The sequence below is a fragment of the Neovison vison genome, chromosome 1 (assembly GCF_020171115.1).
Source record: "Neovison vison isolate M4711 chromosome 1, ASM_NN_V1, whole genome shotgun sequence".
NCBI classification, from domain to species: Eukaryota; Metazoa; Chordata; class Mammalia; order Carnivora; family Mustelidae; genus Neogale; species Neogale vison.
In genome coordinates, this window is record NC_058091.1 from 198,660,783 (window position 1) to 198,681,477 (window position 20,695).

The 20,695-nt window shown below is 34.4% G+C and overlaps 1 protein-coding gene across 6 annotated transcripts in view; it reads left to right on the top strand.

The window, feature by feature from the left end:
* Positions 1 to 20,695, top strand: part of KIAA0825 (KIAA0825 ortholog) — a 407,113-nt gene that overhangs the window by 68,846 nt on the left and 317,572 nt on the right. For 5 of the 6 annotated variants that reach the window (XM_044265489.1, XM_044265499.1, XM_044265508.1 and 2 more), the window contains exon 5: positions 2,218 to 2,887. In XM_044265489.1, coding sequence (XP_044121424.1) covers positions 2,218 to 2,887 — 670 coding nt within the window. The remainder of the gene's footprint in view (positions 1 to 2,217; positions 2,888 to 20,695) is intronic. The other variant, XM_044265517.1, reaches the window with a different exon arrangement.

Consider the following 20,695-nt stretch of genomic DNA (forward strand, 5'->3'; position numbering starts at 1 on the left):
TCTAAACATCAAACATTGACAAAGGCAGATGTGGAAAATATCTTGAGGTTGTAGATGGCTGAGGATGACAGAATCAGATGGAACGTTCTTGGCTATCATTATTATTGCAGATGTCTCTTTAATGTTTGCAAAGTAATAAAAGGAAGAGAAAGGAAGACTGTGCGCCCTGAAGCCTTATTCTTTCAAGAAAATCCTCTCACCCATTATCTCTTGAAGGTGTAGCCCTGAAGAATAAATATGGATATAGTTATTCCTTTATTTTCTATTAAGAGCCATGTGTATTGAATTTCATTAATATTGATGTAATAATGCTTTCTCATTTAATTAAAAGCAAAAGCTTTTAATTATCTTTTAATCTGTCACACATAAGTCATTCTCTATTCACTGCAGGGCAAAGGCCGCTTTAGTTTTGCTCAAATTCATTAGACTGATAGGGTTGTTCCAGACCTAGGTTTTCTTACATAATTGATCATGTTATTTTGAGGAAAAGAACCACATTATTAAAACAGATTCAGATTAAAACAACCTTATTATCAAGTTTTCACATGCTAAAAGTGTCAATCTTAACAGTCATTTTTCATAGCTCTTTTTTAATAGAAACATTTTATTTATTAATTAAGTACTTAAGAGATCATCATTATGGCACTTTTACTGAAGTTATTCTTAAATTTAACTAGTCATAGTAAACACATGTCTTAAACTTTTGTAACCTATTATTCTTTAAATCTTGCTTGATCAAATATTTACAGTTTTAGACTGATTTTTAAAAAACGAAGATAGAGACACAAATATGACTTGGTTGTTTCATAATATTTACCATAATGCTGGTGTTCTGAATTCTATATAAGGACATTTCTTTTCCAGAAGTGCTAAGATAGCTAAATAGCACTTTGTGGCTGTCTGGAGTCTAGTAGAAAGAACATGGATGAGAAGAAGGAAACCAGGGATTCATTCTTGGTTTTGTGCTTAATGTACATGACATTTGGAAGGTAGCTTAAACATGTTGCACATTAGTGTCTGTATCTGTAAATTGAGTTTTTAAATATCTATGTCACAGAGTTTTTATTATGAATAAGCCAGAGACTTGTTAGGAGAGTGCTTTTTATATAATAAGATACTATATAGATACTGGATATTATTTATTACAGATAGAACATTAAAATGGACATGACAGTGCTTAGAATGAATTGAGAGCAAATTCCTGGAATTGGCCTAGTTCTTTATAATTCTGAATCACAGATAATACCTCTGATATCTCTGTCAGTAAGAAATTTCAAAGCCAGCCTGATTTTATGCCACCCGAATTTTGCTTCTAGTTTTCTTACAATCAGCTTGTTGCTACTCAGAGAATATGAACTAATTTCAGTATTAGCTGAAAGAGACATAATTAGGAAAGTCACCATGTAAGGAGAATGTGTGCATGTAATACAAAGTCCAAAAAGAAAGTAAATTTTGGCCCTTTACTATTCATAATTATAGCTACCATTGTTTCCTGTCAGCACAGAAAGAATAAAGGAATAATTTCATATCATCTTTTGGGGAAATGATTCTGAGAGTACTTTTCCCCATGTTGACTTAGTTATCTTTTTGGAGAGCACTGAAATATTCTCAGATTAGTTTCCAAGGTAAAATCTTTCTTAAATGGCTCTCAAAAAGGAATTTAAATGAAAGTTAAATTCTTTAAATGTATTAAATTTTATTCCTCAGGATGACAGCTATTAGTAACCTCCAGGCACATACTGTTATTTAAAGGTCTCTATTTTGTATGTTCATTTGGAGTTCTCTAAGAATAGATGTACTCATTCAGGCATGAAGATTTTCTACCAGGAATTATTTAGGGGCATGATCTTGAATTTATTTTGTCTGAGGAATACATTTCAATCGATGTTTGTTGCACCTTTTTATTTAGAATTTTTAAGCCGCAGCTCAGGTTATATTGTGAATGGATAACAATGAGGCCTGAAAACTAGACTGTGTTTGGAAAACTAACTGAAAATATAGATCATCACCTGGGTTTATAAAATTTAACAGATCGTAAAACTAACCTTCTAAAATACCTGAATCGATTGCATTCCAAAGGCAAAAACAAAACAGAACAAGACTTGAAAAGCATTGGTTCTAAATATACCTGAATTATTGTGAAATTGTGGGACTGTAGAAATGGTTTTTTCTTTTACAGTTAATCTCATTTCTAATGTTATAATTTACTCTTATTAGCAAGATTTGTTGAAGAGTGAACTAAATCAAGAGGAAATGATACTGGATTTACTTTGGGACCTCTCCTGCCAGAGCAGCATTTCATTCCCATCACTGCTAAGTGGAGCATCTTTCCATTTCCTCTCTAGGACTTCTCTTCATTCTGTCGAAGATTATTCCTCTATGGATGTTATGTCTATATGGGATAATATAAGACTACATCTCCGGCGCTTCTTAGTGAACAGATTACAAAGCCTTAATGAAATAAGCCATTCACAGCACAAGATTTGGTTGAAAAATCAGTGCATACAGCAACTCTTGTTTCTTTGTCCAGAATCAGAAGTTATAGTCAAGTACCAAAGCATACAGAATAAACTGTTGGTTAAACTGCTGCAGAACTATTTTCCTTCTTACAGCAGAGAATCAAATTTAGACGACATGGTTCATGGATACCAAAGTACAATGCTTAAGTTATATTCGATGATAAAAGAGGATTTTTACACACTACATGAAATTTTAGCTCCAACCTCAACAGTGAAATTCATTAAAGAAACTTACCTGGATACTGTTACAGAAGAAATGGAAAAATTTCTTGAAAGTTTTTGTGAGCTGCAGTTTGAAGAAAGTGCTGTCCCCGTGATTAGAACAAGCAAGAGCTCCAGCAGGCATAGAGGAGCAGTGCATGCTTTGGGTTAGTGAGCTTTTAAATTTGTTTGGTTCAATTTAAGCCTTTTGATATCTTTAATTCTCTAACATTTTTCTTTTTGGTGAAACTTAATTGCAAAACTTGAAATCAGAAAATAAATGTTACGTGATTTTTGCAGTGCACATTTCTTCTGCATTTCTTTTTCTGTAAGTACACTAGTAGAAGAGCTTTTTTTCCCCTGTTATTTGAATTATTAAAGATGCTGAAAAACATAAGCCAAAAGTTTGCCAATAAAAGTTTTGGTGTTTTTGATTGCATGAATTACCCAGTGAAATTGTATGTATATATGAATATATCCACCAATATTCATATATATGTAACAGAGAGGATAGTTTTTAATTAATTGTAACTTCCAAAGCTGAAACCTTATTAGGGAAAAAGAATTGCTAGAAATATGTTGACATTTGCATGAACTGAAATTGGAAGTCTAGATTTGTATTCTTTTAGTCAGCCAATTCCAATAAAGAGCTATTATGAAATGGCAACTATATTATTAAAATTGCTCATAGATATAACATTTTAGCTATAAATGATTTTAGAGGAACTTCTCTAGTATTATTTCTGTAAGACTATACACAAAGAAAAAATGATTTGAAAGTTTCTAATTTTATTTAAAAGATAAAGGAAAAAAGAAAGAAACTCTTGTGATATAATAAAATTTCTCCTGTCACCATTTTAATTTCCTACTAGTGGAGAAAAATCAAGGTAGGAAATAGTATTTTTGAAAATTATTAGTCATGCTTTTATGTAAAAACTCTGAGGTATATTTCTAAATAGGTGCATAAGCTATATTTTTAAGTATTTGAAAATTATCATTTGGTGAATTGCTATCTTTGAATTTATGATCACTTTATAAATATTTCCATAGCTCACTATAGTTTTACATACCTTTCTTAATAAAATGCCAGAATACCAAAATACTAGGATACATGAATTTTCAAACAGCTTGTTATTTTCTTTTATATTTTTTATTTTCCTCTGGAAACTATATCACATCACAGAACAGACATGCATCAGCCAATTTTAGGTTATGGCAGAATACAAAGTTAATTTAGGAACATTACAGTTTTGCTCAAAGCAAATAGATTTCCATTTTAATTGTTACATAAATTTTAAATGCATTTCATGAGTATACTTATTTTCTAATATGTCTCTAAAAGAATTCCTGCTTACTTGTAAAGTGTTTTCAACATGAAAGTTTTATATATGCTAAATATAGTTTATAACAGAAGAAAAGATCCATATGGTTGAAAATATGTGTAAGTTGCTATGGAGTCTTTAGGGCTGATATTGAGGTGTTTTCTCATTCGTGAGAGAAAACTATGTGTGTAGGCTTTAACACCAAAATTTGAAACATTTTCTACAAGTCTAGGTGCACTGATCTTTCTCAAGTTCATTTATCTAAACGTTGGTATGAATCACTTGTTAAATGAATGCTTTCCATATGCCAGCACTGTGCCATATACATTCTTTTTCTTACTACCCTAATTTCATAAACAAAGAAAGAAGCTTAGAAACATTATCTTGCCCTGGGTCATGTTGTACAGAATCAGGATTCATATGTAGGTCTTTATGTCTCCAAGACCAATGAATTTAATTATCATGGTAGTGGACCTTGTCTTAAGGTATAGAATAAAGTGCTTTGTCACTTGCAAAAGAAATTTCAAACAGCACTTTTCAGGCAGACTACCAGAAAATCAATTCAGTTCAGCTTTATTGTGCACCTACCACAGGCAAGGGATTTAGCAGCTACCATTTTTAAGGTACTGAGCTAGACGCAGTAAGGGAAAGAAAATTAAACGAATAACTGCTGTTTTCAAGAACTGCTAAACTAACTCTTAAATGGATCCACCATACTTTCCACTAATATTTGATCTAGTGACCAAATTTTATTTACTAAGGAAATACAGTTTGAGATGAGTGAAATAGCATAATAGTATTAATAGTAAATATTAATACAAGTATAATAATTTATATTCCTATTATAATGAAATCTACATTGACTTGAATGGGTTGTACATTATGTTATCTTTAGTATAGATCTGTGTTTTTATGTTCGCCAAGTCTTCCAGTATTTTGCCTGAAACCATAGAAAAGATTTTCATTAGGTAACAATAGCTAACATTAATTGCACCAAACACTGATATGCATTATCTCACTTAATCCTTCTAACTAACCAACAAAGTAGGTGCCATTATTTGTTATCTCTATTAGACAGTGAGGAAACTAGGCAGAGCGATAATAAGTAATTTGGTCAAGGTTACAGAGTGAAGCCAGGATTCAAACTGAGGTTTGTCTGACTGCAGATCCTCTACTCTATTGCTGTGCTCTACTGCCTGAAGGAACAGGATAGAAATAGCTCCTTCTATTGAAAACACTGCTCCTTGGGGCGCCTGGGTGGCTCAGTGGGTTAAAGCCTCTGCCTTCAGCTCAGGTCATGATCCCAGGGTTCTGGGATCGAGCCCCACATCAGGCTCTCTGCTCAGGGGGGAGCCTGCTTCCTCCTCTCTCTCTGCCTGCCTCTCTGCCTACTTATGATCTCTGCCTGTCAAATAAATAAATAAAATCTTTTAAAAAACAAAACAAACAAACAAAAAAACCCCACTGCTCCAGAAGTGCCTGGGTGGCTCTGTTGGTTAAGCATCTGCCTTCGGCTCAGGTCATGATCCCAGGGTTCTGGGATCGAGCCCTGCATTGGGCTCCCTCGGTGGAGAGCCTGCTTCTGCCTCTGCCTGGTGCTCTGCCTACTTGTGCTCTCTATCTTTCTGTCAGGTAAATAAATAAAATCTTAAAACAAAACAAAATACTGCTCTGAATCCTCTGTATTGTTAACTCTACTTTAGTGTAGTCATTGTTTTACTTTTCTCAAAATTATCCCACCCTCTTCTCATCTGATGACTATGTAATACCAATTTGAAAGTGTCCTGCTTATGATTCCTGTAATCTACGGATGTATCTTTAGCAGTTGGGGTGTGTGTAGGAGCCTTTTTTCTTCCAGCTTTATTGAGATATAACTGACATTTAACAATGTGAATTTAAAATGTACAATGTATTGATTGGATATGCTTTTTTAAATTTTATTTTTAATTTTTATATATTTTTTAATTTTTTATAAACATATAATGTATTTTTATCCCCAGGGGTACAGGTCTGTGAATCGCCAGGTTTACACACTTCACAGCACTCACCATAGCACATACCCTCCCCAATATCCATAACCTTACCCCCCTCTCCCAAACCCCCTCCCCCCAGCAACCCTCAGTTTGTTTTGTGAGATTGAGTCACTTATGCTTTGTCTCCCTCCGAATCCCATCTTGTTTCATTCATTCTTCTCCTACCCTCTTAACCCCCCATGTTGCATCTCCACTTCCTCATATCAGGGAGATCATATGATAGTTGTCTTTCTCCGCTTGACTTATTTCGCTAAGCATGATACCCTCTAGTTCCATCCACGTCGTCGCAAATGGCAAGATTTCGTTTCTTTTGATGGCTGCATTGTATTCCATTGTGTATATATACCACCTCTTCTTTATCCATTCATCTGTTGATGGACATCTAGGTTCTTTCCATAGTTTGACTATTTATTTATTTATTTATTTATTTATTTTAAAGATTTTATTTATTTATTTGAGAGAGAAACAGTGAGAGAGAGCATGAGCGAGGAGAAGGTCAGAGAGCGAAGCAGACTCCCCATGGAGCTGGGAGCCTGATGTGGGACTCGATCCCGGGACTCCAGGATCACGCCCTGAGCCGAAGGCAGTCGTCCAACCAGCTGCGCCACCCAGGCGTCCCCATAGTTTGGCTATTTAGACATTGCTGCTATAAACATTCGGGTGCACGTGCCCCTTCGGATCACTACGTTTGTATCTTTAGGGTAAATACCCACTAGTGCAATTGCTGGGTCATAGGGTAGTTCTATTTTCAACATTTTGAGGAACCTCCAAGCTGTTTTCCAGAGTGGTTGCACCAGCTTGCATTCCCACCAAAAGTGTAGGAGGGTTCCCCTTTCTCCTCATCCTTGCCAGCATCTGTCATTTCCTGACTTGTTAATTTTAGCCATTCTGACTGGTGTGAGGTGATATCTCATTGTGGTTTTGATTTGTATTTCCCTGATGCCGAGTGATGTGGAGCACTTTTTCATGTGTCTGTTGGCCATCTGGATATCTTCTTTGCAGAAATGTCTGTTCATGTCTTCTGCCCATTTCTTGATTGGATTATTTGTTCTTTGGGTGTTGAGTTTGCAAAGTTCTTTATAGATTTTGGATGCTAGCCCTTTATCTGATATGTCATTTGCGATATCTTCTCCCATTCTGTTGGTAGTCTTTTGGTTTTGTTAACTGTTTCCTTTGCTGTGCAAAATCTTTTGATCTTGATGAAATCCCAGTAGTTCATTTTTGTCCTTGCTTCCCTTGTCTTTGGCGATGTTCCTTGGAAGATGTTGTGCGGCTGCGGTTGAAGAGGTTGCTGCCTGTGTTCTCCTCAAGGATTTTGATGGATTCCTTTCTCACATTGAGGTCCTTTATCCATTTTGAGTCTACTTTCATGTGTGGTGTAAGGAAATGGTCCAATTTCATTTTTCTGCATGTGGCCATCCAATTTTCCCAACACCATTTATTGAAGAGGCTGTCTTTTTTCCATTGGACATTCTTTCCTGCTTTATTGAAGATTAGTTGACCATAGAGTTGAGGGTCTCGTTCTGGGCTCTCTATTCTGTTCCATTGATCTATTTGTCTGTTTTTGTGCCAGTACCATGCTGTCTTGATGACAGCTTTGTGATAGAGCTTGAAGTCCGGAATTATGATGCCACCAACTTTGGCTTTCTTTTTCAATATTCCTTTGGCTATTCGAGGTGTTTTCTAGTCCCATATAAATTTTAGGGTTATTTGTTCCATTTCTTTGAAAAAAATGGATGGGGTTTCGATAGGGATTGCATTAAATAGGTAGATTGCTTTAGGTAGCATAGACATTTTCACAATATTTGTTCTTCCAATCCATGAGCATGGAACATTTTTCCATTTCTTTGGTCTTCCTCAATTTCTTTCATGAGTACTTTATAGTTTTCTGAGTATAGATTCTTAGCCTCTTTGGTTAGGTTTATTCCTAGGTATCTTATAGTTTTGGGTGCAATTGTAAATGGGATTGACTCCTTAATTTCTCTTTCTTCTGTCTTGTTGTTGGTGTAGAGAAATGCAACTGATTTCTGTGCATTGATTTTATATCCTGACACTTTACTGAATTTCTGTATAATTTCTAGCAGTTTTGGAGTGGAGCCTTTTGGGTTTTCCACATATAGAATCATATCATCTGTGAAGAGTGATAGTTTGACTTCTTCTTTGCTGATTTGGATGCCTTTAATTTCCTTTTGTTGTCTGATTGCTGAGGCTAGGACTTCTAGTACTATGTTGAATAGCAGTGGTGTTAATGGACATCCCTGCCGTGTTCCTGACCTTAGTGGAAAAGCTTCCAGTTTTTCTCCATTGAGAATGATATTTGCAGTGGGTTTTTCATAGATGGCTTTGATGATATTGAGGTATGTGCCCTCTATCCCTACACTTTGAAGAGTTCTGATCAGGAAGGGGTGCTGTACTTTGTCAAATGCCTTTTCAGCATCTATTGAAAGTATCATATGGTTCTTGTTCTTTCTTTTATTAATGTATTGTATCACATTGCTTGATTTGGATATGCATATGTTTTTATAAAATCACCACCACCATAGCATTAGTTAATATCTCCATCATGTCACATAATTACCATTACTTTCCTATGGTGCGAACATTTAAGATTACTCTCTTAACAACTTCCAAGTGTATAATATACTATTGTAAGATATATTCACATTGGATCCCTAGAAATTATTAATCTAACTAGAAATTTGTAACCTTTGATTAACATCTTTCCACTTCCCCCTTTCCCCATCCCCTGGTAAACACCATAATACTTCATTTCTATGAATTAATTTTTATTTAGATTTCACATGTTTTATTGTAAAGTATTTGTCTTTGCTCTGAGTTATTTCACTTAGTAGAATACCTTCAAGGTCCCTCCATGTTGTTGAAGATTGCAGGATTTCCTTCTTTATCATGATTGAATAATATTCCATCATTTACATATATATATATATATATATTTGAAAATTTTTGCTTTTGTTGCTTGTGCTTCTGGTGTCATATCTAAAAAATCATTGCCAAGACCAGTGTCAATGCTTCCTTTTCAAGGTTTTACAGTTTTACAGAACTTATATTTAAGTCTTTAATCTATTTTGAATTAATTTTTAAGAGTGTTTTAAGATAGGGTACAATTTCATTCTTCTGCATGTGATTATCCAGTGTTCCCAGCACCATTTATTTAATCCTTTCCCCATTGAATATTCTTGGTTCTCTTGTCAAATACCAGTTGACCAGACACGTGAGAGTTCACTTCTGAGTTCTCTATTTTGTTCCTTGGCCTCTGTGTTTTGATTTATAGGCTTGCAGTATAGCTTGAAATCGGGAAGTGTGATACCTTTAGCTTTGTGTTCTTTCTCAAGATTGCTTTGGATATTTGAATTCTTTGTAGTTCCATACAAATTTGAGGATTATTTTTTTCTATTTCTGTGACAAACCATATTGAAATTTATTTTTAATTTTATTTTTTAAAATAATCTCTACACCCATTATGGGGCTTGAATTCATAAGCCCAAGATCAAGGTTCGCACACTCTACTGACTGAGCAGCCAGATGCCCCTGCACTGAAATTCTCATAGAGGTTGCATTGAATCTAGATGGCTCTGGGAAAAACGGAGTTTTAGCAGCTTAAATTCTTTCAATGCATGAACATCCAGTATTTTCCCATTTGTTTGTATCTTCTTCAATTTTTTTCTTCAAACTCTTACATTTTTCAGTATACAGATATTTAACTCAATTGGTTTAATGTATTGCTCAATATTTTATTGTTTTTGGTGCTGTTGTGAGTGGGATTGTTTTATTTCTTTATCAGATATTTCATTGTTAGTATATAGAAATCCAACTGCTTTCTGTATGTTGATTTTATATCCTGAAACTACTGAGTTCATTGATTTTAATTCTAACAGTTTTTTAGTGGAATCTTTAGAATTATTTATATAAGATCATATCATTTGCAAAGACAATTTCACTCTTTTTTATTTTTTTCCTCATTTGAATGCCTTTTATTTATTTATTTTTTTTCTTGTCTGATTGTCCTGGCTAGGACTTCTAGTATTATGTTGATAAGAGTGGTGAGAATGGGCATCTTTGTCCTATTGATCTTAGAGGAAAATATTTCGGCCTTTTACCTTTGAGTTTGATGGTAGCTGTGGGCTTGTTATAAATGGTCTTTACTGTGTTGAGGTATGTTCCCTCTACACCAAATTCACTGCAAGTTTTTTATCATGAAAGGATATTGTATTCTGTCAAATGCCTTTTCTGTATCTCTGGAAGTGATCATATGATTTTTATCTTTTATTAATGTGGTGTATCATGTTGGTTGCGTATATTAAAACATCCTGGCATCCTAGATATAAATCCCACTTGGTCATGGTGTATGATCCTTTTAATATGGTGTTAAATTCAGTTTGCTAATAGTCTCTTTAGAATTTTTACATCTATATTCATTGGGAATACTGGCCTGTAATTTTATTTTCATGTAGTGTCCTTATCTGGCTTTAGTATCTGTGTAATGTTTGGCCTTGTTAGCTATGTTTGAGAGTGCTGCTTCTCCTCAGTTTTTAATCAGCTAATTAATGAACTGATGTGCTATCTGTTTCTGCATATACTACTACATACTTGATGAGCTAAGGCAATTTGGATCCACTGAATCCTTAACCGCCTTTGATTTTTCTAGGTAGATTGAGGATTGGTTGTTTTTTTCCCCAGAATGATCTATAAACTATTTATGTGTACATATAAATCAATGTATGTTTATATCTGTATTTGTAATATGGATATATATAGAGAGATAACAGTACTTGAGTATCAAAAATAATTACAGCTTTTTATTATGTATGTTTTACTTATATGATTTCATTTAATCTTTGAACCTTATTCATATTTTAAATGTGAGAAAACTGAGACTATAAAGGTAACTATTTTCCAAGGCTTCACATAATTATTTTCTAAAAACCCACAGAAAGAGAATTTCGTTGTTTGCAGTTATTTGGTATATTATTTTGATATGTTGCTAAATTCCATGGCAAAAACTGCATAAGGCACTATGGCAACTAGCATAAAAATAATTTACCAGGCACTTTCTTATTTTCTTTTTTATTTTAACATTTCTGTGTTCTACACTCAAATTTTTTGCCTTTCTTTTTTAATTAACAGTGATTCATAACTGACTCATGAGTTGCATGTGCTTATTAACTTAGAAAATGATGAGAGGCACTTTTTATGCTATTTTATTTGATTTTACCAGCTGGCCTTTCTGGTGGTTTGGTGTTCACCTGAGCACCGCAGAGTAAATTCTGCCTGCAACCATGCAGCTGGGTATTGTTTCAAGTTCTCTGGTACATGCATTTAAAATATGGTAACAATCTCTCCAGCCATCTTCCAAAGACAAAGTACCAGGCAGACACTTAATTTATGTTATATCAGTTAATCCCTTGACTTGAATTCCACTTCTTGACATTGTATGGTAACCTTTTTTCTCCTTGATATTCCTCTGATTTTGTAATTTTAATTTCTTTGATACCATTTGCTATTTTAGTATTATAATACATTTAGAAGTATATAGCTTTGCGTCCCCGCATACCACAGCCTTAAGTGTCTGCCTTCTGTTCAGGTCATGATCCCGGGATCCTGGGATCAAGCTCTGCCTCGGACTCCCTGCTCAGCAGGGAATTTGCTTCTCTGTCTGCTGCTCCCCACTTGCCCTCTCTCTCTCTCTGTCAAATAAATAAATAAATTTTTTAAAAAGTTTTAAAGTATATAGCTTGTATGTTTTGCAATTTGAAGAATATGATGAAATCATGTTAATATATATATTATTGAATCTTTGTGATTTGATGATCTGTCTAGAAAAGAACCATATTCTTTATTTAGATATTCTTTTATAGTGTTTCAAAAATGACATAAGAACCAAGATTTCCTCAATAATTCTGATTTTGTTCATCTGTGTTCTCATAGTTTCTCTTATAATTTTTGGAGAAAATTATCAATTATTTTATAACAATTTATGCTATAATAGTGTTGTTTCACCTAATTTATAAGGCTTTAAATTTTCATTTAAAGTCAAGCAACTGGACGCCTGGGTGGCTCAGTGGGTTAAAGCCTCTGCCTTCAGCTCAGGTCATGATCTCAGGGTCCTGGGATCGAGCCCCACATCGGGCTCTCTGCTCAGTGGGGAGCCTGCTCCCCCCGCCCCCCGCCTGCCTCTCTGCCTACTTGTGATCTCTCTCTCTCTGTCAAATAAATAAATAAAATCTTTAAAAAAATAAATAAATAAGGTCAAGCAACTTTTATAAAGCTAGAAATCTACCTTTTAGCATTTTTATTATAACCTGATAGGTCATTATCTGGGATGTCAGATCCATATTTACTCATGTATGGGTGTCATCCATGTTTCAAAATAGTCCCCTCCTTATATTGAAACATTTTTTATATCTACATTTGGAGTGGTTAATTGATTAAATTACTGTTAGTTTTTAAAATTGTATTTTCTTTATATTTAAGGAAAGTTATTGCCATTTTTCTCCATGTTTGAAAAAAGAGAGGATTTGTTTATGTGTAGTAAATTTCAGGCATATCAATCCTCTGTATTTTATTATGCAATGATACATTAGGAGATTTTATTCATAGGATAAATTTCCCGGTCCCTATATTTCTTACTCTGAATTTTTTCAAGGTTATTGTTAGCTAGAAAAGCAAAGACATAAGAGAATACAACACATGCCTTTGAATATTTGGAAGGTGTCTAAAGATCTATAGTGGGTGCGAGGTTGAAACTAAGTGGCATCTAAGGCCACTTTGCATTCACAGTCCCTTGCTATTTTGTTTAACGAAGGTAGAGAGTTGGGAAAACAGAATCCTTCAAGGGAAAAAAAGATCCTTCAGGGTAAAGAAGACCTTGAAACCAAATAAAGGTAGAAATTCTCGACTAAGGAGGCTCTGATCACAGTTGGAAAGTAGGCCAATGTTAAATTCACCCCAGTTTCTCTCATGCTCCTCCACTAGCTCTGATTAGTTGAGTGATGAAGATCACTCAGGAAAGATGAAGTATCTTGAGGTCAGCATGCAAAATGTGTACAAAAAGAAGCATTTGTATGAGTATTGTTAGAGAAGTTTCCAAGCCTTCTGGAAGGACACCGCATCTTTTCACCCTGTCATGTGCTCCTGAGGCAGAAATGAAGAGCTTTGTTAAATCTCTAATGACAATTATGCCTTCTAACTCCACACTAGTAGAAGCTGAAATTTCAAATAATACAAAACAGTAACAGGCAAAAAGAATTCAAAAGAGAAAGTAATAGGTTTATTCAGTTATTACAAGTTCCTTTAAAATAAAAATAGTCAGGTTTCATAGCATCGTTGAATTCTAGAAAATGATATTGTTGCTCAATTTTTTTTCCCCACTGCTTTATCATGAATACCATTTTTTTTTAAGATTTTATTTTATTTATTTGAGAGAGAGAATGAGCGAGGAGAAGGTCAGAGAGCGAAGCAGACTCCCCATGGAGCTGGGAGCCTGATGTGGGACTCGATCCCGGGACTCCAGGATCACGCCCTGAGCCGGAGGCAGTCATTTAACCAACTGCGCCACCCAGGCATCCCTCATGAATACCATTTTTTAATGAAATACTGGTGCAATCTTTATTTACAATGAACTTGGCTCTCGGAAGGTGAAAAGTGTACTTACTGGGATTCAAGGGTGGTGGTCCTACATCTTCCACCCCCTTGTTTTGTGGCCTTAGGTAAGTTATTTAACCTTTTCAAATTGTTGCAATAGATAAAATTAAAGGGTTATATTAGGTGGTGTCTAAACTCTACATTTTCTCTGACTGTGTGTCATGGAAATCATTCCACACCCAGATTTTATACCTACAATTTGTTGCTGGAAGCTTCCACATTTATTTCCCTGCTGACAGTACAGATGTGTTAACTGGCTAAGGATATGATTTTGTTTGCCACAAAAGCAGATACAAAAACTTGTTTTAGATATCTATCTATGAGATTTTTCTTTCTCAAGTGAAACGTGAAAATAACAATACAAAAACTGCCCACCTCCTATGTTTGTATTTTTTGGTCTGGATGGAATGGTGAAGAGGGCAGTAGGTAGTTAAGCAAAAAGAAGAAGTAAAGTCTCTTCTTCCAGCTAACATCTGAAGCTATTCCTAGTAATTATTTTGGGGGTTTCTCCTTTGATTCCACAATTTTATTTGCTTTATTTTTAGTTTCTTTTATTTGTTTATTTATTTCAGGGGCATTTTTAGTCAGATAATTGAAAATTAAGATCACAGGCAAGAACTGGAAATGCAACTATTATTCTGTACTGTCGATTAAAAAAAAAAATCCCTATGCCTTTTTTCTGGCATGTATTTAAAGCAGACAAGACAGGGATTTAATAATGACTTGCGTGTGTGTGTGGTGGTGGGGGGGGGGTGTTCCTGAGGAAGAACCAGCTCATTTCTGCAAAGCTGCAGACAGTAGGCATGGACAATACTTTTTTTCTAAAAACCTCTCTGTTTTCATACAAATCCTTATATAAGTACAAAATGAAAGCCTCAGAATTAAGCTTGGAAGGCATAGAAGAGTGATCTTGTCCTAAAAATCTGTGCGTAAAAATTTGATGAGCCATACTATAATGAAACTATTACACATGTTAAACTTTTGAAAATAATTTCAGTATTTTTTTTTTTCCCACATGTAAAGAATGTCAAAAGTGATGATTTGGATTTTGGCATCACTCATCCTAAAGCCTTTGCTGCAGCCAATTCTGTTACATGGCATATTCAGTGCCTTTTTGAGGCTTCTAGAATATGCTAGGGCAGCCATGCCATCAGCCGAGAAAAGGGGGCTTGGGGCTTGTCTTCCCCTTTTCTGAGCCAGGAGGGCATTCTCTCTCCATTGAACCTAATTTCTTTCTGTACTGTTGATCTTTCCCTAGTAGAAGTATACAAGATGATCCATCAGGGTGAGGGTAAAAACTAGAACTATTTCATTTTAATTTCATCCTTTATGTATGAGCCAGAACAGAACAAATTCTTCAAGCAATTTAAGATTGTGTTTTGTGTGTTTAAAAGTCATTTTCAGCCTTGCTAATTCTTGAATTTTGGTATGGCACATATCACTTAGGATCTATTTTGTGGGAAATACTTGAATAAAGTAGATACTTGGCAAAGGATGCTACTCAGAACGTGAATTCAACATTAGTTTTCATTGGTATTTCCCTATTGATCACTTTCACTCTTCCTTGTTATCTTATGTTATGTTTACAAATACATAAAGTCTGTTAGAAGCTTAAGTTATAAGTTCTAGTTTATCACGTACTGTGCTAAGGACTTTATATACTGATATGCCATTTATACAATTTATAAAATTTATAAAAATTTATGAAACAAAATTATACTCTCAAAAATTAGTTATTATTCCTATTTTATAGATAAAGAAATGGAGTTTGGACAAGTTGAGTAGCTTGCCAAAAGTCCCACTATAGGAACTACTTGAACTGGTATTCAAGTCCATTTCTGAATCATGACTAACTCATTCTCTTTTAACTACTTTTAACTCTTTTAACTAATTTTTGTCTTTTGCTAAATAGATTCCTTTATAAGATAACTAATCCTTCTATGTGTAATTTGAAGAGTAATTCCCTTTTAGCCACAATTCTGATTTCTGTTCTGAACTTTCTGGATTTGCAACACATGTATTTATTTCTCTACATGTAAAATTAAACAAACTTGAGTTTTGGAAGGAACAAAGTAGTAGAGCACAAATCTGTATAACTAAGTTTTCTCTATGGGGAAGATTTGGAAAGAAAAAGTTACCCAGGACTTTACATAATAACACATGAAAAGGAAAGTTATACTGATTTTTTACTTAATATATTTTTTTAAATGTGTCTAGAAGGAGACTCTCATTTTATTCATAGAGATGCAATTAAGCTGCTTACATTTAAGCTTTTTGTCAAAGTTAAGCTAAACATGGAAATAGTTATTAGCAGGTTTGAGATCCTTTTTAGACTAATTAATAATAATACCATTAGTTAGCTTTATGTTTGCAATAGGCTTCCTCCTATTTTTTTGTTTGTTTTTTGTTTTTTGCTATCTTTGCTGCATCACTACTCTGAAATTAGTGCAATATTTTAAGTTCTTGTGTTCTGGGTGAAAATCAAGTCATTTTGGCTGGTTAGCAAATCAATTCTGAAACAGAACTAAGATTAGAAGAGTCTTCTCATTGTATCTCAATGCCTTGTAAGAAAATAAATGAAAAGCTCAGCACCAGGATGTTTCTTCCCTGAGGAACTGATGGTGTTTTTATTTCCAGTTCTTCCTACGGAAGGTTGTATCATCTGTGAAAATTATTTGATGAAGAACTAAGAAAAATGACTGGATGTGTAGGTATATGAGTGAAGGGTAGTTACATGCTTATGCATGTGTATCTTTATTTACCTTAAACATGTTTTCTGCTGCATGGAATCAGTTTTTCTGACCCATTATTCACCATTAAATGTTCTAAGACCTCCGAGTCTTTGTTCTAAAGAGAGTAGGGCAACAAAAATGGAAAGTATATTCCGTAAGAGAGAACGTGGATAGATTTAGTTTTAGTAATTTTGCTTTCATACAGCAACAATTAGCAACTACAAAATAGCACTCACTGTTATTCATTTTCCCTCCCTCCATGGAACACCTGTGTGTTTTTCAAAGAATGGAAAGAATATTTCACTTGCTACATCCTCTAATTATGACATTCACATACTAAGGATGAGAGATGAAATGACTTACTGGTTTCTCATGAACAGTCATAAGCCAGTTTGAGATTTATATGCCTTACGAACCGTTCAGTAACATTTTAAAAACTGAAAGAAAAAACCCAAAGATTAAAACATTGAGATTTTAACACTCATTTTTGTACTTGGAAAAAGAAAATTTCTAACTAAAAATATAACATGTTCAAAACAAGGTGAAAATAATTGAAAAAAAAAATCATGGCAAAGTTTAAAACAAAGTTATTCTAAAGTAAACAAATTTATTTTGCAACTATTTTATATTGAGCAAAGATATAAAAGTGATATACATGAGGTTGTGGCAAACCAGAAATTCATATTCTATAAAAAGTGAGTTGCTAACTCACTTTGCAATCTTCCTAAAACTTTTGTAACTTATGTTTACCCTGCAAAAATTATTTGTTATTCTCTGTCTTGTTTTATGAACATAATAGTAAATGTGAATGCTTAGTTGTGTTTTTTTATATGAAAACATTTGTGGAATTTTACATTTATAGGTCATAAATCCCTAAATTTTGTTTAAAAATAGTCCATTTTCCAGTGCACTATTATAATGTTGAATTCTGTCTAATTAACATATTTCTTTCTCAGGTTCTCAGAAAATGTAACAGGTAACTTCAGGTTATGAGTATCCAACACATTATTTTTCATAAATGTTCAGTAAGTAAAGTTTAATAAGTGTAAAAACATTGGTATGATTCCTTTAAGATGTAATCATTTTAACAACTGAAAAGTTTAATAGTTATTCTTTTATCATAAAAATCACTTGGAAAATGTTCATTATGGTACAACATTTTCATTTTCAATATTTATATATGTATGTATGAAAATCTTTGACCATCAGTGTTGCATCTGTGAAGTCAGGTGTTTGGTATAAAATTATCTTCTGCCTCAAAGAATCATTATTTAACATCTCCAACTATTTTTTTGAACTCAGGAGAAATCTGTCTTTTACACTTGGAACTTTTAAAATTCTTTGTCTGAATTAGCATTTTCCGAGTATGGGCAGATCTCTGTGTAGGAATTTATACAGGAGAAACTGCTAGTAGCTTTGAGTGTTAGACCAATTAATCTCCCATTAGGAGATGAACAATCAATCCTTAGCTTTTGGTAAAATGTTTAAAGTCCTAATGGATTTCCAGTCAGAAATTCTTTTGCCTCCATCATTCTTAAAATTGAATTTCTGTTTCTTTGTTTATGCATATATTTTTAATTTTCTTCTACTGTTACCAAAGCATTCATAAGAACTTTGATGGTCTGGTATCTAAATGGAGATCTAAAATTGTTCATGTAAAGAAATGAAAAGTTATTTAAAATGAATGACAGTATATTGCCTCAGAAGCAAAATCTCAAAAGCAAAGTCAGGGTTTGTTTTTGTAATTCCTTTTAACCTCGAGTAAAAACCTATGTCTGTTATTTAGAAAAGTGTAGTTTACCCTATTACTAGTTTAATCTCTTCCGTAATAGAACAACAGTAGGAAGTACCAAGTTAACAGATAAGTACTAATGAGAAATAATAATCTTGGCCTTTGTGTGTGTGGTATTTTTTTTAAAGGTAAGAAGATAGGTTGGTTGGTTGGTTGGTTGGTTGTTTGGTTGGTTGATTCATTTTAAATATTTTATTTTTTGGAGTAATCTCTACACCCAATGTGGAGCTCAAACTTACAACCCCAATTAAGCACTGTATGCTCAACTGAACTAGTCAGGCGCCCCAATACTCTTTGCCTTTGTAATTATCATGCCAGTGAAATATAAAAGACTAAATATTTTGAAGTTTTGATTTTCTAGACCTCTATAACATAATCATATTGAATTGATTTTAGAATAGCTGGCATTATTATTATTTGTCCTCCAAGGTAGAAATTAAGTTTATAATTAATATTTTTTAAGATTTTATTTATTTATTTGACAGACAGCGATCACAAGTAGGCAGAGAGGCAGACAGAGAGAGAGAGGGGAATAAGCAGGCTCCCTGCTGAGCAGAGAGCCCGATGTGGGGCTTGATCCCAGGACCCTGGGATCATGACCTGAGCTGAAGGCAGAGGCTTTAACCCACTGAGCCACCCAGTCACCCAGAAATTAAGTTTAAAACTCAGTGTTAGCATTTCCATTAACAGAAGGCACACAGTATTAGTTCTTGTAGTAATTACTGGAATGGATACCCAGGTTTGCAAAATAGTCTGTCCCAAAAAGAGAAATTACTTCTACATTTTATAATGATAATTGTCAGAAAAAGTTATATTGTAAAATTGTTTTGTAGTGCCTTTATCTTTTTTCCAAACTGTACAGAAATCACTTTTGATCATCATTATTGATGTTTTTGTAGCATAATAAAACAGTGGTCCTTCAGCTATTTGAAAAAAAAAATTTTTTTTGAAGATTTATTTATTTGAGAGAGGGAGAGAGTACACTTAAGTAGTGGGGAGAGATGGGGCAGAGGGAGAGTGAGAGGGAGAAGCCGACTAATACCTGAGCAAAGAGCCTGATGCAGGGTTCTATCCCGGGACCCTGGGATCATGACCTGAACTGAAGGCAGATGCTTAACCAAGTGAGCCGCCCAGCCGCCCCTAAAAAGAGTATACTTTTAATGGACATTTTTCTTACAGTTTTTCCTAGTCATGGTTACAAAAGATATAAAGTTCACAGTTATTGGTATGTGATCTAATTAGGAAAGCCTGAACCATGAAAAGAGATAGGAAGATGCAGCAATCACAGTCCCTTTAAGAATTGATGGCCAAGGTTTAATGTGGAATCAGTATATGAAAGTGAGAAAAATCTTTGCCCTACTTTATGGACAAGCTATTACTGCACATATTTGGTTAAAGCTTTATATTCAGTGAGTTCCTCTATAAAGAGACTTGTGTTGTCTTTATTGAGCTCGAGCAGTTGGCCTTAATATCTCATTATTCAGATTAAACCTGTGTTAGTTATACAAGCTTTCCCTTTATTGATAAGTGATCATCTCGTGTTTGGCCTTATTTCTGTGACATACTGAGAACAAATTATAAAGCACACATCCTTTATATTTTTATGAAAGGCACTTGTAGGGATTTGACTTACAGGAAAATGCATAGTTTCTTGACATTATGGGTATATCTAAACAGAATCAATGAATACTAAATTTGGTTAAGATCACGCAGTCATGGGGCGCCTGAGTGGCTCAGTGGGTTAGGGCCTCTGCCTTCGGCTCAGGTCATGATCCCAGGTCCTGGGCTCCAGCCCCACATTGGGCTCTCTGCTCAGCAGGGAGCCTGCTTATTCCCCTCCCTCTCTCTGTCTGCCTCTCTGCCTACTTGTGATCGCTGTCTGTCAAATAAACAAATAAAATCTTTAAAAAAAAAAAAAAGATCACGCAGTCATGAACCAAAGTGAGTTTTTGGTTTTGTTTTGTTTTGTTTTGTTAGATTTTGATCATGTGCCAAGGTTTCTGGGATATAAAGAGGAAACCAGAAATTGGACAGATGTTTAAAAACATTAAATACTCTGGTAAGGTTTGCATCCTTGCGGTTTTCTCTGCTATCCTGATAGTTCTTTAAGGTTCTGTCATTTTCAATCAACAGAGAGTACATGTGATCAGTATATCTGATAAACTTGTCAATGCCTCTTTAAAGCAGGATTCCCCAACCTATTCAATTCAGACCCCCCTGCTTCATTTCAAGTATCATCTTGATAAGACAGCCATGTCACAGGCATCTGTGTATAGCCAGCTCAGTCTACAACTAATTTGTGCAGGAAAAAATTAAATCAGGAGGTAAATTATTTCATGATTGCTCATTCCCAACAGAGTTAGGCATCATTCTGAAGAAAATATCAAATAATTGGTTTCAGGCCGTGTCAGACACATGCAATTCCCTTCTCTAA